The sequence below is a fragment of the Octopus sinensis genome, linkage group LG20, assembly GCF_006345805.1.
Source record: "Octopus sinensis linkage group LG20, ASM634580v1, whole genome shotgun sequence".
Taxonomy (NCBI): Eukaryota; Metazoa; Mollusca; class Cephalopoda; order Octopoda; family Octopodidae; genus Octopus; species Octopus sinensis.
This window is the reverse complement of record NC_043016.1, coordinates 31962531-31989244: the sequence shown is the minus strand read 5'-3', so window position 1 is coordinate 31989244 and position 26714 is coordinate 31962531. Positions and strand designations below refer to the sequence as shown.

The window sequence follows — 26714 nt, the reverse complement described above, 5'->3', positions numbered from 1 at the left end:
CACAAACATGCGTGCACGCACACACACACACATATATATATACAACAGGTTTCTTTCAATTTTCGTTACAAGGCTTTGATCAGCCGAGGCTATAGCAGAAGACACTTGCTCAAGGTGCCACAGTGTATATATGTGTGCGTGCGTGTGTATAATTTAATAAACAGGATATAAATGAAAGCTACTATTTTTTTACGTTTCTGATTACAGAATAGTCAATTGAGCTTGTATAGCATGCCATGTACTATTAAGCATTCATTCAATAAACATATATATACATATTTGTACATATACACACACACTTGTATATGTATACTTGACCCCACATTTCTTCGCAATGACATCACCTGACCAGTTGTAACATTTGTGTACTAATCATTGTCACCATCATGCTTGCAGGAGTGAGACAATTTGTTGAGACTATTTCCCTTCTTTTCTTCAACTCTCCCTCGTTTGCAGCAAGGTGTTGTTATCCCATGAATGACCAGAAACAAGGAACTTTGCTTGCATGGAAATAACACTCTTTATAACTATCCCATGCAGTGAAGACAAGGAGGCACAAACACACACATTATATATATATATATATATATATATATACATACATATATATATAATACAAGGAAAACACACACACATGAAGATAAGGTAAAAAACAAAAAAAGAAACAATGTGTATTAGGTTGACACTCAAGAAAACTGGAAGAAATCTAATGTTTCAAGCTTATGTTCTTCTACAGAGGGGAGGGATGAGGAAAGAGAAAACATAAAAAAAAAAGAACAAGCATGTTTCAATTAGACAGTCATGCATGCTATATGTATGTATAATATATATAAAGCAAATAAGCAACAAGGATGTCCAGATATCAGTGCATTACGGCTGTTTCAAGTGGCTCCATTTAATCAATCAATGCAAACATTACATCAATTTGAAATAAACCACTCTCCTCCATTCTCATATAGATTTCCAACCTACAGGATACTCTATTAAAATTTTTTAACAAATTGATGTAATGTTTGCATTGATCAATTAAATGGAACTACTTGAAACGGCCCTAATGCACTAATACCCGGACATCCTTGTTACTTATTTGCTTTTTATTCAACCAGCTACGAGCTGCGAGGACTGACTTGGTGCCTCAACTTAAGTACCTAATTCAACTGAATCTTAATTATTTCCTCTCTCTCTCTCTCTCTCTCTCTCATATATATATAAAGTTCATTAAAATTTAGATTCAGATGAATATGGTACTTAAGTTAAAGGCACCAGAATTTAGTATGGTATTATCCATATAATTCAAAATGGGGTGATTATAATCAAAACAAGCAACAAGGATATCCAGAGGTAATGCGGTATGATCGTTTCATGCGACTCCATTTAATTGAACAATGCAAATATTACATCAATTTAAAATGTAGAGCAATCTTCAGCTGCATAAAAATATAGAATTTAGTTAAATTTGAAGGATTCATTTGTATAGTTATATTTTTATGCAGCTGAAGTTTGCTCTGCATTTTAAATTGATGTAATGTTTGCATTGTTCAATTAAATGAAGTTGCATGAAACGATTGTACTGCATTACCTCTGGATATCCTTGTTGCTTATTTTGATTATATATATATATGCGTGTGTGTGTGTGAGTGAGAAACTGCAGTAAAGTTTGTCCTAACAGAACATCCATGTTTAAGTGGGGATAAATATTACCTCTTGGTAGTAATACTGCCTCTGTCACTAATATATACACGATAAGCTTCTTTCGGTTTCCATCAAACAAATTCTAGTGTGAACTGAATCCAAAGCAATACATGGCTATATTGTTAAGAAGCAAACTTCTTAACAACATAACCACAGCTGTGCCTGTAGTGATGCCTACACCTATCACACAAGTGAAAAATATTCAGCAGCTAGGGGTTCAAACATGAAAATAAGGGTTCACCATAGAAAGATGTCTCAAGGAGCACCCAAAATAGTAAAAACAAAAGCAGACTCTCATACACACAATGGCTTTTGCACAGTTTTGATTATGATGTTCCATATGCGAAAGATCTGTCAATCTGAGGCAGTGAGAGAAAACATGCCAACGGTGTTGCAGAGTGGGATTGAACCCAGAACTACCTGTTTGCCTTTGCAAAGCAAACGTCTTAGCCACACAGGCAATTAGTGAATTTACTTAAGTAATATTATATTACAAGTAACTTATGTCAAGCCAAGAACAAAAGACAACAGTGTTTGAAGTCGGATTAAGGATCAAACTAAATACAATATTGTCTCTAATTTATGAACAAAGCCAACAAATTTGATGTGGAGTGGGAGTAGGATTAGCTGAAAACACTGACACCCCCACCCCAGCCTCTGAGGGAATAAAAAGCTAAGCTGGGGCGCAAGTGCTGTAACAGCACATTGCTGCATCCACCATGTTGGTAATTCCCAAACCCTAACAGGTGACATCTTTGCACCACTCAGATGACAGCCCTCCAACCCATGGGTCTCTCTGGTGAAGGTTTTACAAGGTAGGAGTGCAAACCTCTTTTAGTTGCCTTTAACGACAATGTTGGGACTATCCTTTGACATACCAATTCCCACACAGCACTAGAGCAATGTGAAATGAAGTACTTTGCTCAAGGACTAACTTACTGCCCAGTTCAGGAATCAAACCCACAACCTTGCAAATCATGAGTGCAACATCCTAACCACAAAGCCATGTGTCTTCATGTACAATCATAAAGAACCAAAAAAAAAAAAATACTACAAGGCATGTTCTCTGATACTGTAGCACTTATTTCCTAAAATGATAACTTCTCAAAAATAAAATAAAAGCATTTAATTTTGTTAAAGTCAGAAACTATAATTCTTAATTTGAAGAAATTCCATAAAGTGATCTAATTACATTGTTAACAAACAAGGAAATTTTTAAACTGGGGAATGGGGGAGATACAAATGCTGATTTTTACCAAGATAACTTGAAAAATCAATACCACTAAATTTTATGGCATTTCTAAAGCCTTTTCTATAATCTCAAAAATTATTATATAATTACTCCTCAATTGTGTGTGTGTGTGTGTGTGGTGTGTGTGTGTGTGTGTGTGTGTGTGTGTGTGTGTGTGTGTGTGTGTGTTTTGACTAAAAATAAGGAATTTTAAATTCTTATATTGTAATTATCAACCTTATCTTTTTCGTTTGTTTCCTCTACGTGATTGTTTACATAATTAAAGTTCAAAACTACATATAAATTACAGTAAGCAATGATCAACCTTAAGTTTGGGCATGGAATACATTTGTGAATTTTCAAGTGAATCTGGTGATAAGAAAAAGAGATTAGATATGGTCATGAGATATACCAATATCTTATTGTTCATATATATATATATATACTAGATAAGGGTTTGAGTCATACTTAACTTCCCTTCTTGTTTTGTCCTCTATGATACGCAGCAAGTTAATAATTATTAGGAAGTTCAAAGAATTTACATGTTTATGAATACAAAAAATTTATAGTCTCTGTTTTATTAGGTTTTTTTTTTCTCTGCATTAGATGCATGCATGGTTGTGTGGTTAAAAAGCCAGTCTTCTAGCCATGTGGTTTCAGGTTCAGTCCCACTGTATGGTACCTCAGGGTAAGAGTCTATCTAGTCCTGGGCCAATCAAAGACTTGAGTGAATTTGGTAAAACAAAAACTGAAAGCCTGCCAAGCGCATATGTGTGTGTGTGGATGGGTGGGTGGGCAGGTGGATTTCACCCATGCTTGACATTACGTGATGGTTCTAAATGAACATCACAATCATGGAAAGTGTGTGTCTGACCATGGGAAAAAATTTCCTTGCTTGGAAACAGGTGAGGGTTGGGGTCAGGAAGGTCATCTGGGTGTAGAAAATCTGCTTCCTCAACAAATTCCATTTGACCCATGCAAGCATGGAAAGATGGACATTAAAAGAGATGATTTAGTTAAGCTGACGTGAAGTAGCCAACTAGATATGGCACTGGCTCACAATTTACAAGAGCATATCTACCGTGTCTTGTTTCTTAAATCTAAGTAACTTCATGAATGGGAGCCCTCCTCCCCCCCCCCCCGCATATGTGAACCCAACAGAGGCCAGCTATTCTAGCTGACAGCAGTATGACAGATAAAGTAATTAAGGATATGAAGACAAGGAAAGTCTCTGGTCCATTTGGAATTACTGCCGAGATGCTTAAAATACCTGGTGAAGTAGGATACAGTCTAGTTACCCATGTAGTTAATTAGCTTATTCAAGAAGGTGCCGTCCACAATGACTGGTGTAGCAGCATAATAGTCAGCTGCTAAAGGGTAAAGACAGAAGTAATTATGGAAGTATCAAATTAGTGGACCACATCATAAAAGTTACAGAGATAGTTACAACCCAATTAATCAGGAACAGAATTAGAGTAGATGAAATGTAGTTTGGCTTTGTGATAGGGAGAAGTACTACTGACACTATCTTTTAGTCAAATGAATACAGGAAAAGTATTTAGCTCAGAATAAACCACTGTAACTAACATCCATTGACCTAGAAAAATCCTTGTTCTGTGATATGTGGGCAATGAGGAAGCTAAAGATAAACAAATAGCTTGTCAAAACTGTACAGGCCATGGACTGGGGTGCCGTCAGTAAGGTAAAAGTTAACCATAAGTACAGTGACAAATTTAGTGTACAGGTAGGCATTCATCAGGGCTCAGATCTCAGTCCTCTCCTATTCATCATTGTCCTCCTGATGATGATTGAGGAATTTTAGACTGGCTGCCCTTGGAAACAACTATTACACCAATGATCTCACTCTCATAGCAGAAGCTGTAACAGAGTTAGAAACTCCAGGTGTGGAGGCAAAACTTGGAACTGAAGGGTTTTAGAGTTAACTTAGCAAAGACTAAAGTTCTAGTAAACAAGAAAATAGACAAAGCTTAACATCCTTCAGGTGAATGGCCCTTTCAGTATGTAGCAGACAGGAATTTCATATGGTATACCTAGTGTAAGCCATGGACATACAAGAGGCTCAGTGGAATTATAGGAAGGTTAATGGAGAAAGAAGTGTTTGTGTGTGGAAGGTGCATAGGTGTCATAAAGACTACAGATACACAAATACATTTTCTCAAATATTCTGGAAGCTCTCTAGAGGTAATTGATAATTTCTGTTCCTTAGGTGACCTAATTAGCAGTAGAGACGACTGTCCTAAAAGAATAGTTGCTAAAATAAGATGAGGAAGGAGAAAATTCATAGAACTTTTACCTCTGTTGACAGCAAAAGGCCTCTCCAAATAAAAGGAAAATTATATAATGCTGGTGTACAAACTGCAATTGTTACAAGGTAGTGAGATGTGGGGCCTAAATACGGAGAACATACAAAGACTAGAAAAAAATGAAGCATGTGTGCTCTGTTGGATTGCAATATCAGCACTCATGTAACAAAGTGCTAGCATACTGAGAGAAAAGTTAGGCATTAGAGAAATTAGATTTAGTGTGCAAGCGAGAAGGCTTCACTGGTTTGGTCATGTAATGAATATGGATCAGGAGAGTTGCATAAAGAAGAGTTAATTGCTTAAAGTAGATGGAACTTGTAGAAGATGGAGATACAGGAAGACATTGGATGAAGTATTAGAAGTAGGAGATTACTGGCATTTTGCTGTGGTCGAGAAAACCCAACCACCATAGCAGAAATTATACCCTATGGTTGGTGGGGTTATCAAGCTTTTCTCCAATACCTTAGCCCCTAACACTTGTATCTTCTCTGACTATGGTACTACTTAGCTGCTGAAATCATCACCTGAGAGCAGAATAACAACATACTATCCCCACACAACCACTTCCATTCCTCATTATCTTCCCCTTCCTTCCACTGTTTCCACAAATCACTGGCTTTCTGTGCCTTCTGCCATTGCTCTCTCTCACCTTCCTCTGCTATACTCTGTCCTTAACACCTCTTATCTGCTTTGCTCTCAATCCCCCACACCACTCCACTCTGAGCCACACTCCTACATCTCTCATTATATCACTAGCTACAGTCAGATCTACCTCAACTCTCTAAACATCTCCCTCACACTTCCTCCTCTATCACCCTTCTTTCCACTCACTCTGTCCAATCGGCTGTATCATTTCACCTAGCTGTCTCGACATCTCTACCACCATTTCTCTCTGTCTCTCTCACTAACTGGGGTAGCTATGTATCTTCTCTACAGCAAGACATCTGTTTCTGTCCCTCTTGCAGAGTTTAGCCGCTCATCAAACACAAAACCACCTCTCTCAATACCACTCCCTCTTTCAAGTTATTTGGTGACCATTCTGGTGCTGGTGCCAAATAAAAAGCACCCAGTACATACTGTAAAGTGGTTGATATTAGGAAGAGCATCAAGCTGTAGAAACCATGCCGAAGCAGATAATAGAGCTTGGCACAGTCCTCCGGCTTACCAGCTCCTCTCAAACCATCCAACCCATGCCAGCATGGAAAGCAGCCATTAACTGATGGTATATTACTTTGCCAAAAATTGTATACTTACAAACCGAAAAACTGAAAATCATGTTATTCACCAAGGCATTAACAACATAATTGAAATGAGATGGATTCAAATATAAATTGAAACTAAACTGCAATTTTAGCTATTAGAGAGTCTACCTCTCGTTTCATAGTACCTTCCACCTTTTAACCCTTTGGTTACCAGCCCACCTGGGACTACCCCATGTTCTATCACATAAATTTACAGTTTTAAAGAGGTCTAAATCATAATATTCTGACAAAATTTTATGCTAAATTACTCCAGACCCCAGATTAATAATGAGGTTATTTTACTAAATATTATTCTAAAAATTAATTGAAACAAAGGCAGTGTATTTCAATAGAAATATTGTAACAAAAAGAGTTAATTATTAAATTTAAGATGTAAAAAAAAAGTAAATAAATGTTACTTACCTCCAAGGGTTACATTTCCATGAAGAAACCGTCCTTGGTAAATCAACCTCAAAATATTTGTAGATGGCAAAGCCTCATCTGCCCAATCTAAAATATATATAAAATAAGTTAGAGAAATATTCTGAAATGTATTAAATTTATAGCTTAAGAATAAACTTTAAAAAAAAAGGTAAAAATCAGTAGTGATTATTATTAAGAAATTATGAAACAATTGTATGTCACACAAAACAAAAATATCAACTATTATTCCAGTTTTACTAAATTACTACAGAAAAATATTCATTTCAAATAATTTGATATTGTGACTAGATTTTTGGTTGTAAAATAATTATTTCTTGCTGGTACATAAATGAAAAGTTATGGCTTTCATTAATTCTCTTAAAACAAACATTTGATGCAAAACAGAAAACTAAAATACTGATTTCTTACAATGGCATAAGACCATAAATTGGTGTGATCTGGGAAAGGCCTATCTGACTGAACAGACCTGGCACACACAATACATTTTCTTGATTTCCTTGAAATGAAAAAGTCAAAAACCTCAACAAGGTTGGAACTAAATATCCAGTACACCTATTTCAGTAGTCTCATTCTGTTTGAATGACATCATAATTTCAATATATAATAAAAAATTTATCTCAACTAAAATACTTGGTAGTAAAGCTTTATGGCTATTTGATTCAATCCAACATAATGTAAATATTATTTTAGCAATTCTAAAAATATTTAAGATTTATATAGTTGCTCATTCCATTACAAGCAGCAAGCTCAAACTACCAAATGGAATGGTAAGAGGCATCAAACTACAGGACTGCTATGCATATAAACCTGGCCATAACTATTTTATATACATAAGAGGTTGGTTGTTTGTTTTTTAATACACAGGCATAAAATCAGACTGATACATGAAGAAATATCTACCAAGTGCATTCTATTTTTTTCTGTTAATCAGTGGTGTATAATTAATCATAAATTGGAAATTTGGGTCTAAGTTTAATAAGAACTAGGGAATAAATAACTGCTTCTCAACAAGCCAATGAGAGAGCCTTTATGTAGTTGCTCATTCTATTACAAACAGCAACCAGTACTACCTCAAAATATATTGCTATTTTTAAAAAGGAGAGATACTTTGGATAATGTGGTATTATATGACTGAATAGAAAGCAGGATGGTCATGACTGGATTAGATATAATCAAAGCTAGTTCAAGACGGACCTGGGTCTAAGCAATAGCAATTTCTCAAAAAGCACCAAATTTTACATTTTTAAGAGGAGTACATTTTTAGCTTTCATAAATAGAAAGGAAACTGCTAAAGTTGATAATTGAAACTATGTGATTTAGTCAGTGCACCAGCAGCTTACCTCTCACACAACAAAAACATTAATCTCAATAACAACATTAGCGTAACTTACCTTCTGGCCAATTACTATAAACATATTCTGTAATGTCAGCAGCTGAATCATTAGGAGAAAATATAAACTCTTTTGTTTTCCCACTGACTAATATTAGTCGTATTGTGATCTGAAGACAAAAAAAGAAATGAGTATGTGTTAAGTGAGGTACAGTGAATTGCAACACGGAATTTCTTGAAACAAAATTTATATAGAATACTCCAAGCCAGTAGGTGCCAACCATTTTTTACCAATAGACCCCTTTGGTTTCTATTTTACTCTACTGGGCTTTCATAGCCATGTGAAAAAAGCTAAGTGAAATCTTAGTTGTAGCTAGTGTTAGTAACACGTAAAAGGCACCCATGATGGTGGCACATAAAAGACACCTGTGCCGGTGACATGGAAAAGGCACCCATGCTGGTGATGCATGAAAGGCACCCCCTACGCTATGGTTGGCACTAGGAAGGGCATCCAGTAGTAGAAACCAAGCCAAAACAGACTGGAACTTGGTGCAGCTTTTGAGCTTACTAGCTCAAGTCAAACCAGCTTGCCCATGCCAGCATGGAAAACAGATATTAAATGCTGATGATAATGACAATGAGAATGATTAAGATGATTAGAAATTGTATAAAAAAAAAAAATTAATATTTTGTGTATTATAGAATAACCAATTTGTTACCGATAAATTTTAACAAAATCATATATGGGCCATATGGACCCCAGTTGAAAAACACTGGTCTAAGTGAGTTCAGCTCAAACAAAAAAAGTATAATTTAGGAGAAACTTTAAAATTATATTTTGTTTTTGGATTTGGTTTGCAAGATTCTTTATGTGAGTTCGTGTGTTGAAGTACATTCTGTTGTGTCTGGGGCGAGTCATTTTGTTTTTGTGCCTTATAATTTAACACACTGACCAGTAAAATTTCCACTTATTTCTTATTTTTATTTTCCTAAAATTTTCTTTTTGTTGTGTCTTGCAACCTTTTCAATAGTCTTAAAATTTATGAAAACAACATATTGGTAACAAAAATATTTGAAGTTTCAAAATGATCACCAAAATTTTACTATGAGAAACAAGTGAGAGAAAATTAAACAAGTATTAGTCAATTGAAAAAGTATCTGAATATGCAATCAATATGTAGAATCACATTGATAGAAGTGGCACCAATAAGTGGAAGTACCACAGTGAGGTTAGACTACATGAAAACCTGAGAAATTTTGAACTTTACAGAGAAGTCAGAACATTTGTTTGTTATGCAGAACTGTCCAAACAACTGTGGGGAAAAAAAAAAAGAAAAAAAAATCACTGAAATAATGATCAAGATTATAAAGATCAAAAAGGTCATGTGTGTAACTAGCATGGAAAAGATTCAAGTTATATGAGCCAGCATTGAGTGAATGTGTAAAAAAAGTGTTTCATGTCTAGTCTTGTAAATTTGGATAATATCAATTATTGGAATAGGTAATTTGAGGAGAGTTATAGACAGGCAAAAGAGTTGGGGTGGGGCTCACATTCTATTGTAGTCATGCTGTATCTAAGGTTCTGATAAAAAAATAATGTAAGGTGTAGTAGCTGTGCGGTAAGAAGTTAAGAAGTTTGCTTGCCAACCACATAGTTCCAGACTCAGTCCCACTACATGGTACCTTAAGAGTCTTCTACTATAGCCTTGGGCTGACCAAAGCCTTGTGAGTGGATTTGGCAGACAGAAACAGAAAGAAGCTTGTTGTATATATACATACATGCATATATACTTACATGCATACTCACAGGCGTGACTCAGTGGTAAGAAGCTTTCTTCCCAACCACATAGTTCCAGGTTCAGTCCCATTGTGTGGCACCTTGGGTAAGTGTCTTCTGCTATAGCCTCAGGCCGATCAAACCCTTGTGAGAGGATTTAGTAGATGGAAACTGAAAGAAGCTTGTTGTGTGTGTGTGTGTGTGTGTGTGTGTGTGTGTGTGTGTATGTGTGAGACTACCACCACTGTTTGACAACCAGTGTTGGTATGCTTACATCCCTGTAACATAGCAGTTCAGCAAAAGAGACCAATAGAATAAGTACCAGGCTTTAAAAAAATTTTTCAATGCAGTGCCCCAGCATGGCCACAGTCTAAGTCTAATGATTGAAAACAAGTAAAAGACAAAAGACAGAAGATAAGCATCTCATTAGGCTGCAGTGCCAAGTTCAACTGCACCAGAAGAAAGAAGGTTGGAGAGGATCAAAGCTTTCTTACACTGAAGCAGAGTCCCTAATATTATTTACTATGCATTATGAAACAACTAACACTTGATAGTGTACTATAGTGGTACTCTGTCGGTTACAGCGACGAGGGTTTCAGTTGATCCGATGAATGGAACAGCCTGCATATGAAATTACTGTGCAAGAGGCTGAGCACTCCACAAACATGTGTATCTTTAACATAGTTCTCAGGGAGATTCAGCATGATACAGAGTGTGACATGGCTGGCCCTTTGAATTACTGGTACAACTCATTTTTGCCAGCTGAATGCACTGGAGCAACGTGAAATAAAATGCCTTGCTCATGGACATGCCATGCTGCCAGGAATCAAACTCCCAACCTTACGATTGTGAGCTGGTTACCCTAACCATTTAGCCATGTACCTTCACACTTGATAGTAGCAATCATTCAACTTTAATAATTGTTTTGTCAAGTTAATACACTAGCTTTAATGTCATAATTTAAATTGAACATCTGAGAATTCTAAATCTTTAATATTTACCATTAACAGATTAATCAGGTTTACACAACTCTTTTTTTTTTCATTGCATAATCCACAGTACATGATTATCTCCTAAATTAAGGGATTTTAGATTACTCAAACTCAGCTAAGCAAGGAGATAGTAGTATTAGCTGTCTGTAAAGCAATACTTACATGTTTTCTATGGGTGAATAATTTATTTAGGTTTTTTTAATTCTTTGATAGAAGTTTGCTCATAGGATGAGCAAGAACAATGTGTCTTAAGTGATAAAATGGCATAATCTGATACTTAAGTGGATGAGGCAGAGAGATAAACCAAGAGATAAGTGATTCAGTCATGAAATGAGATGTGACAAATACAGCTCTATCAAAAATCATTCTAGAACCAGAAAAAAAAAGCAGCTGTATAGTCCAGTGCATATGATTTAAAAGTAATTAAATAATTATAACAATTCTTCATTATCAACAATAGACAAACAATTTTTTTTTAATATACAAATATTTTCAAAATACCAGCCAGCAAACTGGTACAAAAGATATAAGTTTTATTTGAGTTTTCTTGAACATGGCTCTACTTTACTCGCAGATAAAAATGCACTCAGAAAAATTTCACTAACTACTTATATAAAATGATTTCTTTAAAAGCTAATAATTTCTATGGGAGTTAGACAATAATGGATCCAAAAAAGACTAAACCTTGTTTTAAGCTCATTTTTTAATGAGAACTGCAGCTGACCAAGACAAAGAAAATTCTAATTTTATATTTATCTTGTTTCTTGTGCTGTGTGCCAACAAAGGTGATATGATGATGGATGGAAATGATTTAGTAACTAATAAATATGTCAAGGAGAGGTGTGTTCAAAGCTGGTTTAAGGATTGTTGGGACTCCAAACAATCTATACATTTAAAATAGAGGACATCCTGCTGAGGACTTTAAAAGAGTACATACATACACACAGGCATTAACAAAAACATTTTGATATTCTGTGTATCTAAAATAGATTCCTTATTTTTGTTTAAAATCCTTCTTGCCATTGCAATAGTTGTTTGCTCTTCCTAATACCAACTACTTCACAGAGTGTGCTAAAAGCAGCCAACACACTTTAAAGTGGTCAGCATTAGGAAGGGAATCCAGTCATAGAAACCACGCCAAAGCAGACTGGAGTCTGATGCGCCCCCACCTCCACAAAAAAAAAAAAAATTGCCAGCTCTGGCCACACCATCCAGCCAATGCCAGCATGCACAACAGACATTAAATGATGATGCTGTAATTTGAGGATGTACATGTTTTAAGACAAGAACTATAGAATAACACAGTCCCTGTTGAAGAAAATTATTTCAAGTCTAGATACAAAGTGAAAAAAAAAATTATTGTTAAATAAATTTGATCTGACTTTATAAATTAATAAAGTATATATTTAATCTCACTAAATTGAAAGTTAAGTATCAACATCCTTTTGAGTTTATTACATACTTTACATTCACTCACAAAATCCAGTTGTAAAAAATACAGCATTAATTCAGGAATGAAAGATAGATGAATGTCGAGGGGGTTTGGCCACATGAAGAGGATGGATGAGGAGTGGATGGTAAGGATAGTGATGAAGGCAGAAGTGGTAGGCAGCAGAACCAGAGGCAGACATCGGTTTGTGTGGATGGATGGAGTGAGGAAAGCCTTGGTGGTTAGAGGTGTTGGAGTAAGAGAAGCGAGAGAGTTTATTAATGATAGGAAAGCTTGGAGAGTGTTTGTGGACAGATGAGTAAATTTGATGTTGCTCAAAGGGGTACGGAACCAGCATGATGTGGCAGGAGTAAACCAGCTGAAGTTGTCGGGCTCCATTGCTGATATTGGGGTTTGCTTTCTCTGCCTTGACCCGAGCATAGGACAGGGCTCACCTCTTTGAGATGGGAAATGAATTAAATGTCTCGTATGTGTCTTGTGGCTACCCCCTCTTCTGGGGGAAAAGGCCTTGGTAAATAAAAACGTATTCTATCACACCAGATTTTTAAATCTGGAATTTATGGATGCTTGGAAACTAAATGTTACCCATTTTTCGAAAGTAATATTCAGATAAGTTGTATCTATGTCCAAAGATTGTATTGTGCAAAGTTGTTTACTATCTTACATACAGATCAAAACTATACAGTAAAAAAAAATATAAAAATGGAACCAATAAAATGATAAAATGTTTCAGTTTATATATTGCTACATACTTCTGTTTGCATGTATATACACTGCAGCAAGAACAAACTTCTTAAAACTTTATTTGTTCCAACCTGCTTATAGTAGGTAATAACACAAAAGAATTTCATCCAGTCAATATGTTGCCTAATATGTGAAAACTGTTTAATATAAAAATGTTAATTAAAATCTTATAGGGAAATTTTTCCAATTATTTTATTTAACAATTAACATTTTATTAAGCTATATATATGGTATAATAATAAAAAAATTACTACAACCGAAATGTCCGATGTTCAAAACACCCAAAAATTGCTCAAGAAATGCATAAAAATAAAATGCTGGGAGTTTCAAAAAATATCCTCACTTAATAGTTGTTCTGTAACAAGTGATAAAACTGAGTATGTACGTCATCAAAATCAAGTTGGGCTAGAAATAAAAAGAGCAATTATGTGTCAATTTTATACAACAGGTGCACTCTTACAGCCAAAGATGGAACTGTTTCAATAGACACATTTTACAAAAACTCAACAAAAATAATTTTTATTTGAAAGTTTCCAGAAGAAATATTTACAAACAGAGACATAATTCTGTCCATGACAATTGTTAAGACAAGAGACCAAGACAAGCTAAATGTGTAAGATGTAATGACAAAGTAACACAGAATCTCAATTTATCAAAACTGAAAAATTCATAGTCTGTTTTGGGGTGGTAGTGGTGAATGGGGGAATAAATTCTTACTAGACCAAAACAAGTAAATGATTTGAAATAGTTTGTCATAGTGTGTTTTTATTTCTCACCAACATCATTAAAAACAGTCAGTTAACTTATTAAGCTAGCATTGTTGGAAGCAAGACATTTATTTACAAAAGGAATGAGTCATTTACAAAAAAGTAAGAAAGTTTTCAAGGGAAAAATTGATGAATGCAGGTAAATATGTGATTGTTCTAGAAGAGTCAAACAATTAAGATATAAGCTGCAATATGCTTAACATACAATCTCTGACCCTCGAAACCATTTTGAAAACAAAATAAAGTTAGTGTATGGTATAAGATTTACTTAGTTTTAAGTATTATTGGTTTTTATAATGCAGGATTGTTAATTTTTGTATTTTCTATTATTGCTAGTTTCAGTTTAAATTACTGCACTTTTCTCGAACGATTACCTTCACCCTTTCAACGTTTAAACTGGCCATATCCAGCCCAAACATTCTCTTTGTTTTATGATCACAGCCAAATCTTGTTTCTCACACCTACCCTATAATGTCATTCTAAACATAAACAACCACATCATCAAAATCTTGAAGCTACAAAATAATGCATAATTAGTTTAAAACAATGTGAATGAGTCTTACATCTGACAGAAAAATCTGAATACTAAAGGGTTAAAGAAAAGCCCACACTTATAGATGTGTACATGGTTGCTCTTCAACTACATGGTTCTAAGTTCAGTCCTATTGCGTGGCACCTTGGACAAGTGTCTTCTATACTATCACCTAGGGTTGACCAATACGTGGATTTGGTAGACGGAAACTGAAAAAAGCCTGTCATGTATATATGTGTATGTCTGTCTGTCCCCTCACCATTGCTTGACAACTGATGGTGTGTTTACATCCCCATAACTTAGCAGTTCAGGAAAAGAGACCAATAGAATAAGTCCTAGGCTTACAAAGGACAAGTCCTGAAGTTGATTACATTGACTAAAACCCTTTAAGGTGGTGCTCCAGTATGGCCACAGTCAAATGACTGCAACGTATAAAAGAATAACAGAATATATATATATGTGTGTGTGTGTGTGTGTGTGTGTGTGTGTGTGTGCCTGTCTGTCTGTCTGTCTGTCATTTTGTGATATTTCATTGCCCCAAAATAGTGGTACACAGATGAATCAAGTACTTTGGATTGAAAAAAGTGTATGAGGGAAAAAATCAAGATGCCAATGGTTCGAAGTGTATATAGAATGATAATATCACACTTAGCAGTAATGAAAAGAAGGCAGCCTAAGTGATATGATGAGTTGTTGAGTGAAGAGAATGCATGGAAGAAAAAGGGTCTACTGTAAGTAAAACTCACAAGGAACTAGCCATCCAATTTGTCAACAGTGTAGTTCACAAGTGCAATTAAAGAAATATAGGAAGTTGATCCATGGGGGAGAGTTGTTGAATGTTTAAAATATCTGTCAAAATAGGGTACATGCTAGTCATTCACACAACCAATTAGATAGAACAGGAAAGTATCATACCCAATGACTGGCATAGCAGCAGGATTGTTGACTGCTATAAGGGTGAAAGAGATGCATTAGAGAGACAGAGACAATTATAGAGGCATCAAATTATTGGACTAGTCCAAGAAAATCATGGTAATACTGACACAGCATAAACTTAGATGAAATGATGTTTAGATTTGTATCAGCAAGATGTACTACCAATGCCATCTTCCAAGTGCAGAGGTACTTCACTACGAATATGCTCCTATACTTAGCATTCATCATTTTGAGACAGACTTTGACAGTGTACCTGGCTCTGTAATTTGATGGTTACCAAGGAACTAAGTGTAGATTACAACCTGTCCAACTTGGTCCAGATGACCACATATAAGTGGCCGTTAGAAGGAGTCTGCATATTAATGAATTGAAATGTCAACTTGGCTAGTAGACATGTGTAGATTGCCAATGAAGTTGTAGTTTCATGCATTTTAATTTACATATTAAAATACTTCTTTTTTGTAATTCCAAGTTTCCAGCATACAGAGTCTGTTTTGAAAGAGAGGGAGACAATTTCCAGATAGATGCAATGCTGTTTTTGATCTAATTCCAGCCCAACATGGATAAATTTTTCACCTTGACAAAATGCCAAAATAATTTCCTTAGAAATACAGATATAAAACTGGCAGTTACCACTTCTGTCCTGGAAATTTAATATATTTTTCTGGATTAAAATTTTATCATCATAATCATCGTCATTTAATGTCCATTTTTCATGCTGATATGGGTTGGACGGTTAGAGTGGAAGGGACAAGACAAAGGCCTGCACCAGGTTCCAGTCATCTGTCTTGGTCTGGTTTCTACAGCTTGATGTCCTGTCTAATGCCAACCACTTTACAGAGTGTACCAAGTGTTTATAATGTGGCATTGACATGGGTGCTTATTATGTAACACTGGTACGAGCACCTTTTTATGACACCAACATGATTGTTTTTTCACATGGTACCAGCACCTGTGGGTCACCAGTAGGACAAGGAAGCTCAGGAGGATGAACAATGGCTATGGGGTTAAAAAGTCAGTTTCACAACTACTATAGTTCAATATTCTATGAGTGGAATTAGAATGTGGAAGATCATTGCATATATGTATACAAATGTTATTTACACTTCTTCACATGAGAACATCTAAGCAAAAACAAAAAGCTGATAACATTTGATATATACCCTGTAAACGATTTATCTTGTAGTCATTTGGTGGAATAAAAAAAAAAAAACAGTCCGCTACTTGAAAATGAATAATGATTGGTGACTGTAAGAAGTCAGTTATAAAATATTGCTTCAAATAAATATTTACTCAACTCACACCAGTACAGAAAAACAAACTTATGAAATATAAATATGAAATGTTCCCACAGGGCAACTTGAAGGTTATGGATTAAATCTGTGGCTGGTGCAAGGTTCCAGTCAGACTGAAGGTGATGTGATGGTGGAATAGTGAGGTAGACAGAGACAAATGCTCTGTTTCATTCACCTTGCGTCTTGAAGGTATGTGCTGGTGCCTCATCACATTCAGTTTTCTCTTTACCCCAGCTCCACCCAATTTAGACCCAGCCTTGTATAATGCAGAGTAACCATGAAGAGTCTTCACGACAACAAACCTTTTTACCATACTTTAACCTTTCAACTCCTTACCTAAAGCCACTTCCTTCTCTGCATCTCTATCAAGATATTTTAGTATTGCAAGTTACAGGGTAACCTCATAATTTCTGATGCCATAGAAAAGCAGTCGACGTTAGGAAAGCATCAAGCCATGGAAACTAGGTCAAAACTAAGATGCTGAAGTAGATATGGTCATCCGACTTGTTGGAGCTTGCCAAATCATTCAAACCATGCCAGCATAGAAAGCAGATGTGAAATAATGACGTGTACATATACACACACGCACACACATGTGAAGGCACAAGAACTAGTAGTTAGAGTGTTGGACTCGCAAATCATTAACACATGGTTTCAATCCCAAGACTGGGCAACATGTAGTTCATTTCCCATTACTCCACTCATGTATGAATGAATACAAATAGTAGCAGGTAGTGTCTTATTCTCAATTGTTTATGTGCCGTGGAAACTGGAATAAGGTGAGCACAATGAATTCGTAAGGTAATGACAGACCCAAGACACACACACTATATATATATATATATACACACACACACACACATACACATACAAAAGTTGTGATGTTTACAAAGTAAATATGCCTGCAAACAATATCGTGTTTCTCTACATAACAGGAAGACCTGCGTATTGAAAATGAAGCATTTACTTCAAAAACGGGTTATGGGTCGGTGACAAGAAAGGCATCTGGCTGTAAACTACTACCTCGATAAATCTTCACCCGACCCATACCTGTACAGAAAAGCAGACATAAACAAATGAACAAATGACACAAACACACATACACTGCCTTGCCTCCTTGATGGAATTGTAGAGACATCAGTGCAACATGCATAAGGTCATTATTTTAGAGACAAAGGCCAGTCCCTCACCAGGTCTTACCATAATTGATTTCTTTCAGAAGAGAGAAAGACTGAGCAAGGGGAATAAAAAAAGAATCACCTTAGTAGAGGGTTGCTACTTTGATCACAGTGAAATTTGAACTGAAAGTCCAGGGACCTGGAATGACTTAACTGCCAGTTGGCCACTAACACCTGTATACATCATACACAAACGCACACTTGTATATATGTATATACATTTGTATGAATACGCATGGTCTAATTGTTTTCATGTAAGTAGCTATATACATATGCTTATTTATATGCAGGCCAATCACTGATAGCAAATAAAATTCAAACTTCCGCATTATCAGGTGACATTTTTAATGTTTTCTGGGCAAAAAGTTTTCCTCTAGAAATTTCATGCAACTTTCTAACTAAACCAGTTTGACAAGTACCTTGGCACAAAACTTGAGTCTCTGAAGCAGCTTTAATATGTGTGTATGTGTGTGTGTGTATATATATATATATATATATATATTATACATACATACGCACACACTAATATATCTGTGAATGTCCATATATACTATTGATACATGGATATGCTATTCTCAACCATAATTTGGTGTCATTATTAAAACACACACACACCTATAAATATATGTGAGTACATATATATATATATATATATATATATATATATATATACATACTGTAGCTGATGACAATGTAGATTTAAAAGAAGGAGGGCATTTTATGTAAACAGATAACTCTGAGAACTATTTACATAAACTAAAAATATGTGTTATGCTTCTGACATGATACAATATCCCCATGCTACCATTTCATGGTAATATGGGGGTTATCTCCTGGGTCAAAATTAGCAGTAGCTTATCTTTTAAATTCAAAATTGATAAAACATTAACTTGCTAATATCTTTTTTGTATCACACACACAGAGACAAACAAATGAAAAAAAATAACATCCAACACATTTAGTTCGAGTCACATGTAATTAATAACTGTTTGACGCAGTTGCACATGACTTAGATTTGGTCGAACTGTTATATATGTATGTATGTGTATATATATATATATATGTATGTATGTGTGTGTGTGTGTGTGTGTGTGTGTGTGTGTGTGTGTATATATATATATATATATATATATATATATATATCCGTACATTTGTGTAATTATATATATAGTTCAAAACAGTTTGATTTGGGATCAGTGTAACTTAAAGTTTCAAAGCCCCTAACGGGGACCTTTCTTCAGGCCAGTAGAAATCGAAATGAATGAGGGGGTGTAAGAAGTCCAAAATGGCTACCAGCACAGAGGCTGCAATTGGTCAAAGAAGATCAAGTGATGACACAGTTTTTGTAAGCAAGTGACAGCAGATATTTGAGAAAAGGAGTTTGGCCATATGGTTGGACAGGAAATTGGTGGCACCAGTGCTTTTGGGTGAGGGTTAAAAGAGCATGTGCGCATAAGAGCTTGTATGCGCATGTGTGTGTAGATGAGAGATTGTGGGTGCATGTGTGCAGAACACCCCTGCCAGAAACAGGAATAAGGATTCCTGTTTCTATATACAGGGCGCACATGCAAAAGCAACCACATATCAACACACACACATACACTAATGTGGGCAAAAAGCTCATGATGTATTTAAGAGCTCGTTGTTGGCCTACCAGATGTTATCCTATAGTAGCATTTATTCCAGGACTGGATACACACTGGAGCTCCTCTCCTTATCTTCCATCCTCATGATATATCATTCTTAAATACATACATACAAATATATATATATATATATATATATATATATATATATATATATATATATATCGGGAAGGTTTACGAAAATAAACAACAGACGAAGGCAGGTGGAGTACAAACAAACAAATGTATTGGTATGGCGCTCAGGAATAGAAATAGAACAAGTCTTTTACGTTTCGAGCCTACACTCTTCGACAGAAAGATACACAGAAAAGAAACAAGGAGAGAAACAAAGGCGTGTAGGAGCTAACGATCTATCATGGCGTCCTACACAAACAACAAAACAATATAACAGATGTATATACATCGGCTAGTACTTAGTACTTAAAACACTACACACATATGCAAACAAACAATTCACCTCCCTCACACATCTCCTGACTTAGAATACAAATCTTGGGCAACTTACTTAGTCACTCAATGGCCACCATATAAACTAACGAACACTATTTGGCCAGGATTTTTCTCTTTAGTTATTTCTACCTTCCTTTCTCTTTCCATTTTACATCCATATTCTGAAGAAACATTGAACACATTCTTCTCATTTTTCCGAGCGCCAACTTTAATAATTCTGATTGTAAATTTACCTTGTCTTTTTGTCCTTACCCCTCAACCTCTCTATATACACACATACATCAATACAGTCACAGAAGGACAAAGTACATAAACAGATTTTGTGACGAAAATCAAGAAAATACAAGATAGCTTACATCAGACTATGGACATTCAAAGCTACATTTTTTCAAAAGATTAATATAATAATCATCGTTATCTTCCTTCTTATAATTGTCATCATAGTCATTGTTTATGTCATTATTGTTAGCTTCAATACAGTCTTACTAATGTCTATATTCCATACTGACAATGGTTGGAAAGGTCTGCTACAAAATCATCATCATTATCACCATTATTATTATTATTGAGTGAGAAAGGTGGCAAGCTGGCAGACTCGTTAGCACACTGGGATAAATGCTTAGCAGTATTTCGCCTGGCGTTACGTTCTGAGTTTAAATTCCACTAAGGTTGACTTTGCCTTTCATCCTTTTGGGGTTGATAAATTAGGTACCAGTGGAACACGGGTCAATGTAATCAAAACATCTCCTCTCCCAAAATGGCTGCCCTTGTGGCAAAATTTGAAACCATCAACATTGAATGAGAGAGCAGTGCATGCCATCAAAGTGATATTATTATTATTATTATTATTATTATTATTATTATTATTATTAAGGTGGTGAGCTGGCAGAATCGTTAACATGCCAGACAAAATGTTTAGCAGCATTTCGTCTGCCTTGACAAAACAATGTATATGATAACACTTCCAATAGTATTATTATTATTAAGCCAGCAAACTGGCAGAATTAATAGTGTTAGAAAAAATGCTTTGCAACATTTGTTCCAGTTCTTTACATTGTAAGTTCAAATCCAGCCGAGTTCAATATTGCATTTTGCCCTTTCAGAGATTGATAAAATAAAGCATGAGTAAAGCAGTATCAATCTTTCAGAACTGGCTAACTCTGCACCTAAACCAGAAATAATAATAATAATTATTATTATTATTACTACTGACCAATAACTCTATGATATGCTGTTTCAAATATGGTTCCTCCAACAAGATGTCAGGAACATTGACAAGATAAATGAAAATATGCAAACACATGCTAAATATCGGTAACAACTGTTTGGTACAGTGTCTAAATTTTATGCAGTTACTTGGTGCAACATTTTAATTGGTTTCAGTGTCTTAATTTGGACCAGTGTTTCATTTTGGTACAACACATCTCGTTTAGTTCATTTTTAATGTTGGAACTCAAAAGTAGATAAAGCTATAAATAATGGCATTGCTTAGTATCTTCATTTAGTTCAGGCAGTTGTTTGCTGCAATATTTCAATTAAGTATAGTGTCTCATTTGTTCAGTTACTTGGTGCAATGTTTCAGCATGTTATTAACTACCCTCACTTTCTTTTTTCACTTTTGGTGTGATGGTGAATAATTTTGCATTTTCTTAATTTTCCTCACTCTCATTCTCTCTCTCACACACACACACAATCACACGTCTGTGTGTGTGTAGGTGTGGAAGAATGAGTGAGAGACAGAGAAAACTCACATCTTCCTGTAGACGACTGAAAAGGAAGCAGATATCCCTTCCTCTCAAAGCATTAGACATTTAATCATCTGTTCATAGATATCTTTAACAAAGAAAACTTTGGTTAATTACTTCTTGATCAATCACAATACATATGTGCTGTAATCTTGTAAAATTGCATTAAAATTTAAAAACAGCTTTTGTTCTTCAGATACATGGAATAGCTGTGTGGTTAAGCCTGCTTCCCAACCACATAGCTCCATGTTGAGCTCTGTTGAGCAGCACTGTGGGCAAGTGTCTTCTATTATAACCCTAGGTCAACCAAAGCCTTGCGAGTGAATTTGGTAGGCAATCATTTACAAACACACACAATTATATCTGTGTGTGTGTATTTGTGTTCCTGTAACTTAGTGGCACAGAGGAAGAGACTGATAGAATAAAAGATGTATTGGGATTGATTTCTCAACTTAACCCTTCAAGGCAGTGCTCCAGCATGGCCACAGCCCAATGAATGAAACCCGTAAAAGATAAATAAATTAAAGTATAACATACAGCAAAGGTTGAATCAAGGATAAGATTAATGATGACTTGTGTTTGTATGAATATTTGCATGTGTGTGTGTGTCTATCCCAGTATGTCATAAAAGAACTAAAAGGAGTGATGTCAGGAAAGGCATTTGGTTGTAAAACACTTCCTCCAAAAAAGTTCCATCCAACCCATGACAGCATGGAAAAGCAGACACAAAAACAATGATGACAATGGACAAACTAAACAATTGAAAAACAAAATAGATCCAAACACCACCAGAAAGCAGGATGTGCTAAGCTGTTTTGTAATTAGGTATAATTATTTTAGCTATGGAAAATTGAAGATGTCTAAAGTAAGGTTTTATAGAAATTTGATGATATCCAAGAATAGACAAGCTAAAAAAAAAAAAAAAGATAAAAGTAGAAAGCAAGTCTTGTATTGTAATTCTATGGTATAACTATTTCTGCTGTAGAAATTAAAAAACAGGTCTGGTCAATGAATCAATTTAGTGTGTGTGTGTGTGTATATATATGAACACATGTTTAATCCATCCTTACTAGTCCATAGTTCTATATTCTTTTTGTCAGACTAATGATTATGGATTAAAAACTCATCATTGAGTTTTGTATTCTAAAGTGTCCAGATAGCTTTGAACTTGTCCACCCCATTGTGGGGTGGCTTGGTATTAGGAAGGGCGCCAGCTGAAAAAACAGCTAAAACAGACACTGAAGCCTGTGCAGTCCTCTGCCTAACCAGCTCCTGACAAACTGTTCAACCCATGCTGGTGTGGAAAGTGGATGTTAAATAATGAGGAAATATATATATATATATATATTGGTTGTGACTTGAAGATTTGGCTGCTATTTCTAGCAGAGTGATCAAAATTTGATAGAGAACAAGAAAAAGTTTTCTCTTTCCTTCTTACTTAATTTTCTTTCATACTGTTATATAAAAAGAAAAAAATTAGTTTGTAATCATGTTCACAACATGAAAGAGCTTTTTCTTCACTATTTCCTGGATTTCATTTATACACACATAGGTAAGAATACGTTTCTTTCCATAATTAGCTGAACACTGAAAGTAGTTTTTATAGAAGGTAAGCTCCCTGCACGACATGGTCTATTCATTGAATTGTATGACCCAATTTCAGACTCCAGCTAAAGCCATTTCAACTTATACTCATGGTGTCAAACAAAAGGGAAGGAAGTTGAGGTAGACAACAAATAATTTTAAGCGATATAGAGTCAATAATCTTGTATTCAACATTCCAAAGTCTGAAGTAAGAAAAGTACCATAAATACAAAATTCCTGAAAGCACTGGGAAAGGTTTAAAAAAAAGAAAAAGAAAAAAAATGGTGAATTTTGTATGTGAGCATAAAACTAACATGTAAATAGTGAAAGCTGCGTGTAGCTGTGCTTTGTGTGGCTGACATACTTAAGATTTGCTTTGATGAAAAGCAAAACATTTCCAAAGTTAAACTGTTTGTTACATGTCATGCAAAACTGGACTAACATCAGATTTATGTAAAATTACTTTCACACTATGTATAAGCTGTATTATGAGATATAAATAAATATTTATTTAGACCATGCCCTTATGCTTAAATTGCATTCTATAAATGCAAATATAGAATAAGTCAGAAGATAGTATGTAAAAATTTATATATATATATATATATATATATATATATATATATATATATATATATATATATATATATATATATAAACAGACATATATATGTTAAAATATGCATGCATGTGTACACACACGCAGACTATCAGAGTTTTCCAAAACTGCCTGCATGCCAAATATATAGAAGCATTTTACTTTTGAACTTAAATGATTAATTTCATGAGCCAAAGAAAAAACCCAACAAGCATGCAAAAGTTATTCAATAGTTATAAAGTTAGACTTTTTTCCGTTCAGAAAGAAAAATATTTTTTAAAACTTCTAAACATAATTGCAGTCTACACCTTTAAAAAAGCCTCCCAAAAAGTAACACTAAAAAACGGTCTTTAAAAAAATTTGCCTTATTAAGAAAGTTATGAGGAAACCAAGCCAGCAGGGTGGGGTGCAAATAAACTGCAGGTATATCCCAATATGTATTGCTGGAAATCTTAATTAAAAAGTATGCATTATCAAGAAAATTATGACAAAATGAAGTTAGTGAAAACACTAAGTTACTGTCATGACATGTATATGTATTGTCTGTGTGTGTGTGAAGGCATGTGACTTAGTGGTTAGTGTGTTGCACTCACAATCACTAGATTGTGGGTTCGATCCTGGACTGAGTGCTGTGTTGTGTTTTTGAGCAAAAACACTATTTCATATTGCTCTGCAGGTGGGAGAGTGACAGAATTGTTGACATTCCAGCAGAAATGCTCCATAGTATACTTTCCAGCTCTTTACATTCTGAGTTCAAATCCCACCTGTCAGGAGAAGGCAATGGGGAAGCCATTCTAGTATTCATCCGAAATCTAGTCATGGTATTTTCCAAGTTCTTGTAATGTATTTATCTGTGGTAGGGTGTGGCAGATTGCATAGTGGATGCTGTAGATTCACATGCACAAGACCTGTCCAAGGGCAGCTCACCGCTAGACATACATACATACATATATATACACACACATATATGCACACATACATACATTTTTGTTTTCTTTTTGGAAGGCACATCCCAAATCTAGTCATGGTATTTTCCAAGTTCTTGTAATCTACGTAACTGTGGCAGGCTATGGCAGGTTGCATAGTGGGTGCTGTAGGTTCACATGCACAGGACCTCTCAAGGGCAGACCACCGCTAGACATACATACATACATACATATACACAAACACACACACTTTTTTTCTTTTTGGAAACCACATATAACTTAATAGTATGTTAATATTAGGTTGAAAAACTTTTGGACAGAAAAAAAAAGAATCAAAGTGTGTCCATACAACTCAAACCTACACCTTTATCATTTACAACTGCAAAGATATACTATTCAAATGAAAAATTAAAATTTAATGTTCTTTCAAAACAACTTATAAATTCTTATGATGTCAGCAGAATATATGTGTGTGTATAATATAGTGAAGGCGCATGGTTCAGTGGCTAGAGCATTGGGCTCACAATCACGAGATAATGAGTATGATTCCCAGACCAGGCTATGTGTCATGTTCTTGAGCAAGACTCTTTATTTCACATTGTTCCAGTTCACTCAGCTGTAGAAATGTGATGCAACATCACTGGTGCCAAGCTGTATCAGCCTTTGCCTTTCTTTTGGATAACATTGGTGGCAGGAAGAGTGGAGGCCTGTATGCATGGGCGACTGCTGGTCTTCCATAAACAACCTTGTCCGGACTTGTGCCTTGGAGAGGAACTTTTTAGGTGCAATCCCATAGTCATTCATGAGTGAAAAGGGTCCTCTTCTACATACAGAAGCACAGATGTACATATACATGAATGCACTACAGAGGTCGGCAGCATTATATTGGTGCTAAATATGTAGAACATTCTCGTCTTGTTGAATATGAATGACTTAACATATGTTATTATATGGTTATGTAAATATGGAAGTAGAGAATAAAAGATTACTTAGAAATGAAGGTGGGAAGAATGCTTTAGTTATTGCGTACTATATAACTGTTCATTAAAGTTTCCATTAACATACTTTCAGTTTGTATCTCTACAAAATTTTTTGATGAAAAAAGATGCAACAATCTTGAGCAAGTTATTCAATGGATAATGTTACTCACTTTGTTAATTATGTGCAAAATAATTTTTTTCAGCTTAGGTGTTTGACAGTGTGTATGTGTCATTACACACACATACACACATATATATATTACACAAATATATGAAGGTGTATGTGTGTGTATGCATGTATTTATGTGCATGCATGTGTATTTACACACAAACACACACACACAAAGAAAACCATATACATAATGCTTTCATTGAAAATAGAATTCAAAAGACATTATATACAATATCTATCAACAGTTGAAATGGTCACAGGTTGTCAAACTAAAAGTTGCATTACAAAGTACAATAGAATTTTAAGTTTAGGGTGAGGGTTAGAGACTAAGGATTTAGGATTTAGTTGCAGACTGGAAAATAGAGTTTAGAATAAGGAATATGGTTATGATTATAGTTTCAAGATAGTTGATAAGAATTTAGGTTTATGATTAAAATTAACTCCTTAGCATTTAAAGCGGCCATATCCAGCCAAAATATTCTATTTGCTTTATGTTCAAATAGGACAGATCTGATCTCTTACACCTATCCTACAATGTCATTCTACAAATAAACAATCACATCAGTGAAATCTCGAAGCTATGAGATAATGCATGATTAATTCAAAACAATGTGAATACATAAGTGTTACATTTGAAAGAGCAACCTGAATGCTAAAGGGTTAAGGAACCAGGTTGTTAT

At 35.1% G+C, this 26714-nt stretch overlaps 1 protein-coding gene across 1 annotated transcript in view; it reads right to left on the bottom strand.

The window, feature by feature from the left end:
- LOC115222581 (ubiquitin-like protein 3) overlaps positions 1–26714 on the bottom strand; it is an 80013-nt gene that overhangs the window by 22058 nt on the left and 31241 nt on the right. The window contains exons 2-3 of the mRNA XM_029792861.2: positions 8324–8432; positions 6912–6998 (exon numbers count right to left, since the gene is read on the bottom strand). Coding sequence (XP_029648721.1) covers positions 6912–6998; positions 8324–8432 — 196 coding nt within the window. The remainder of the gene's footprint in view (positions 1–6911; positions 6999–8323; positions 8433–26714) is intronic.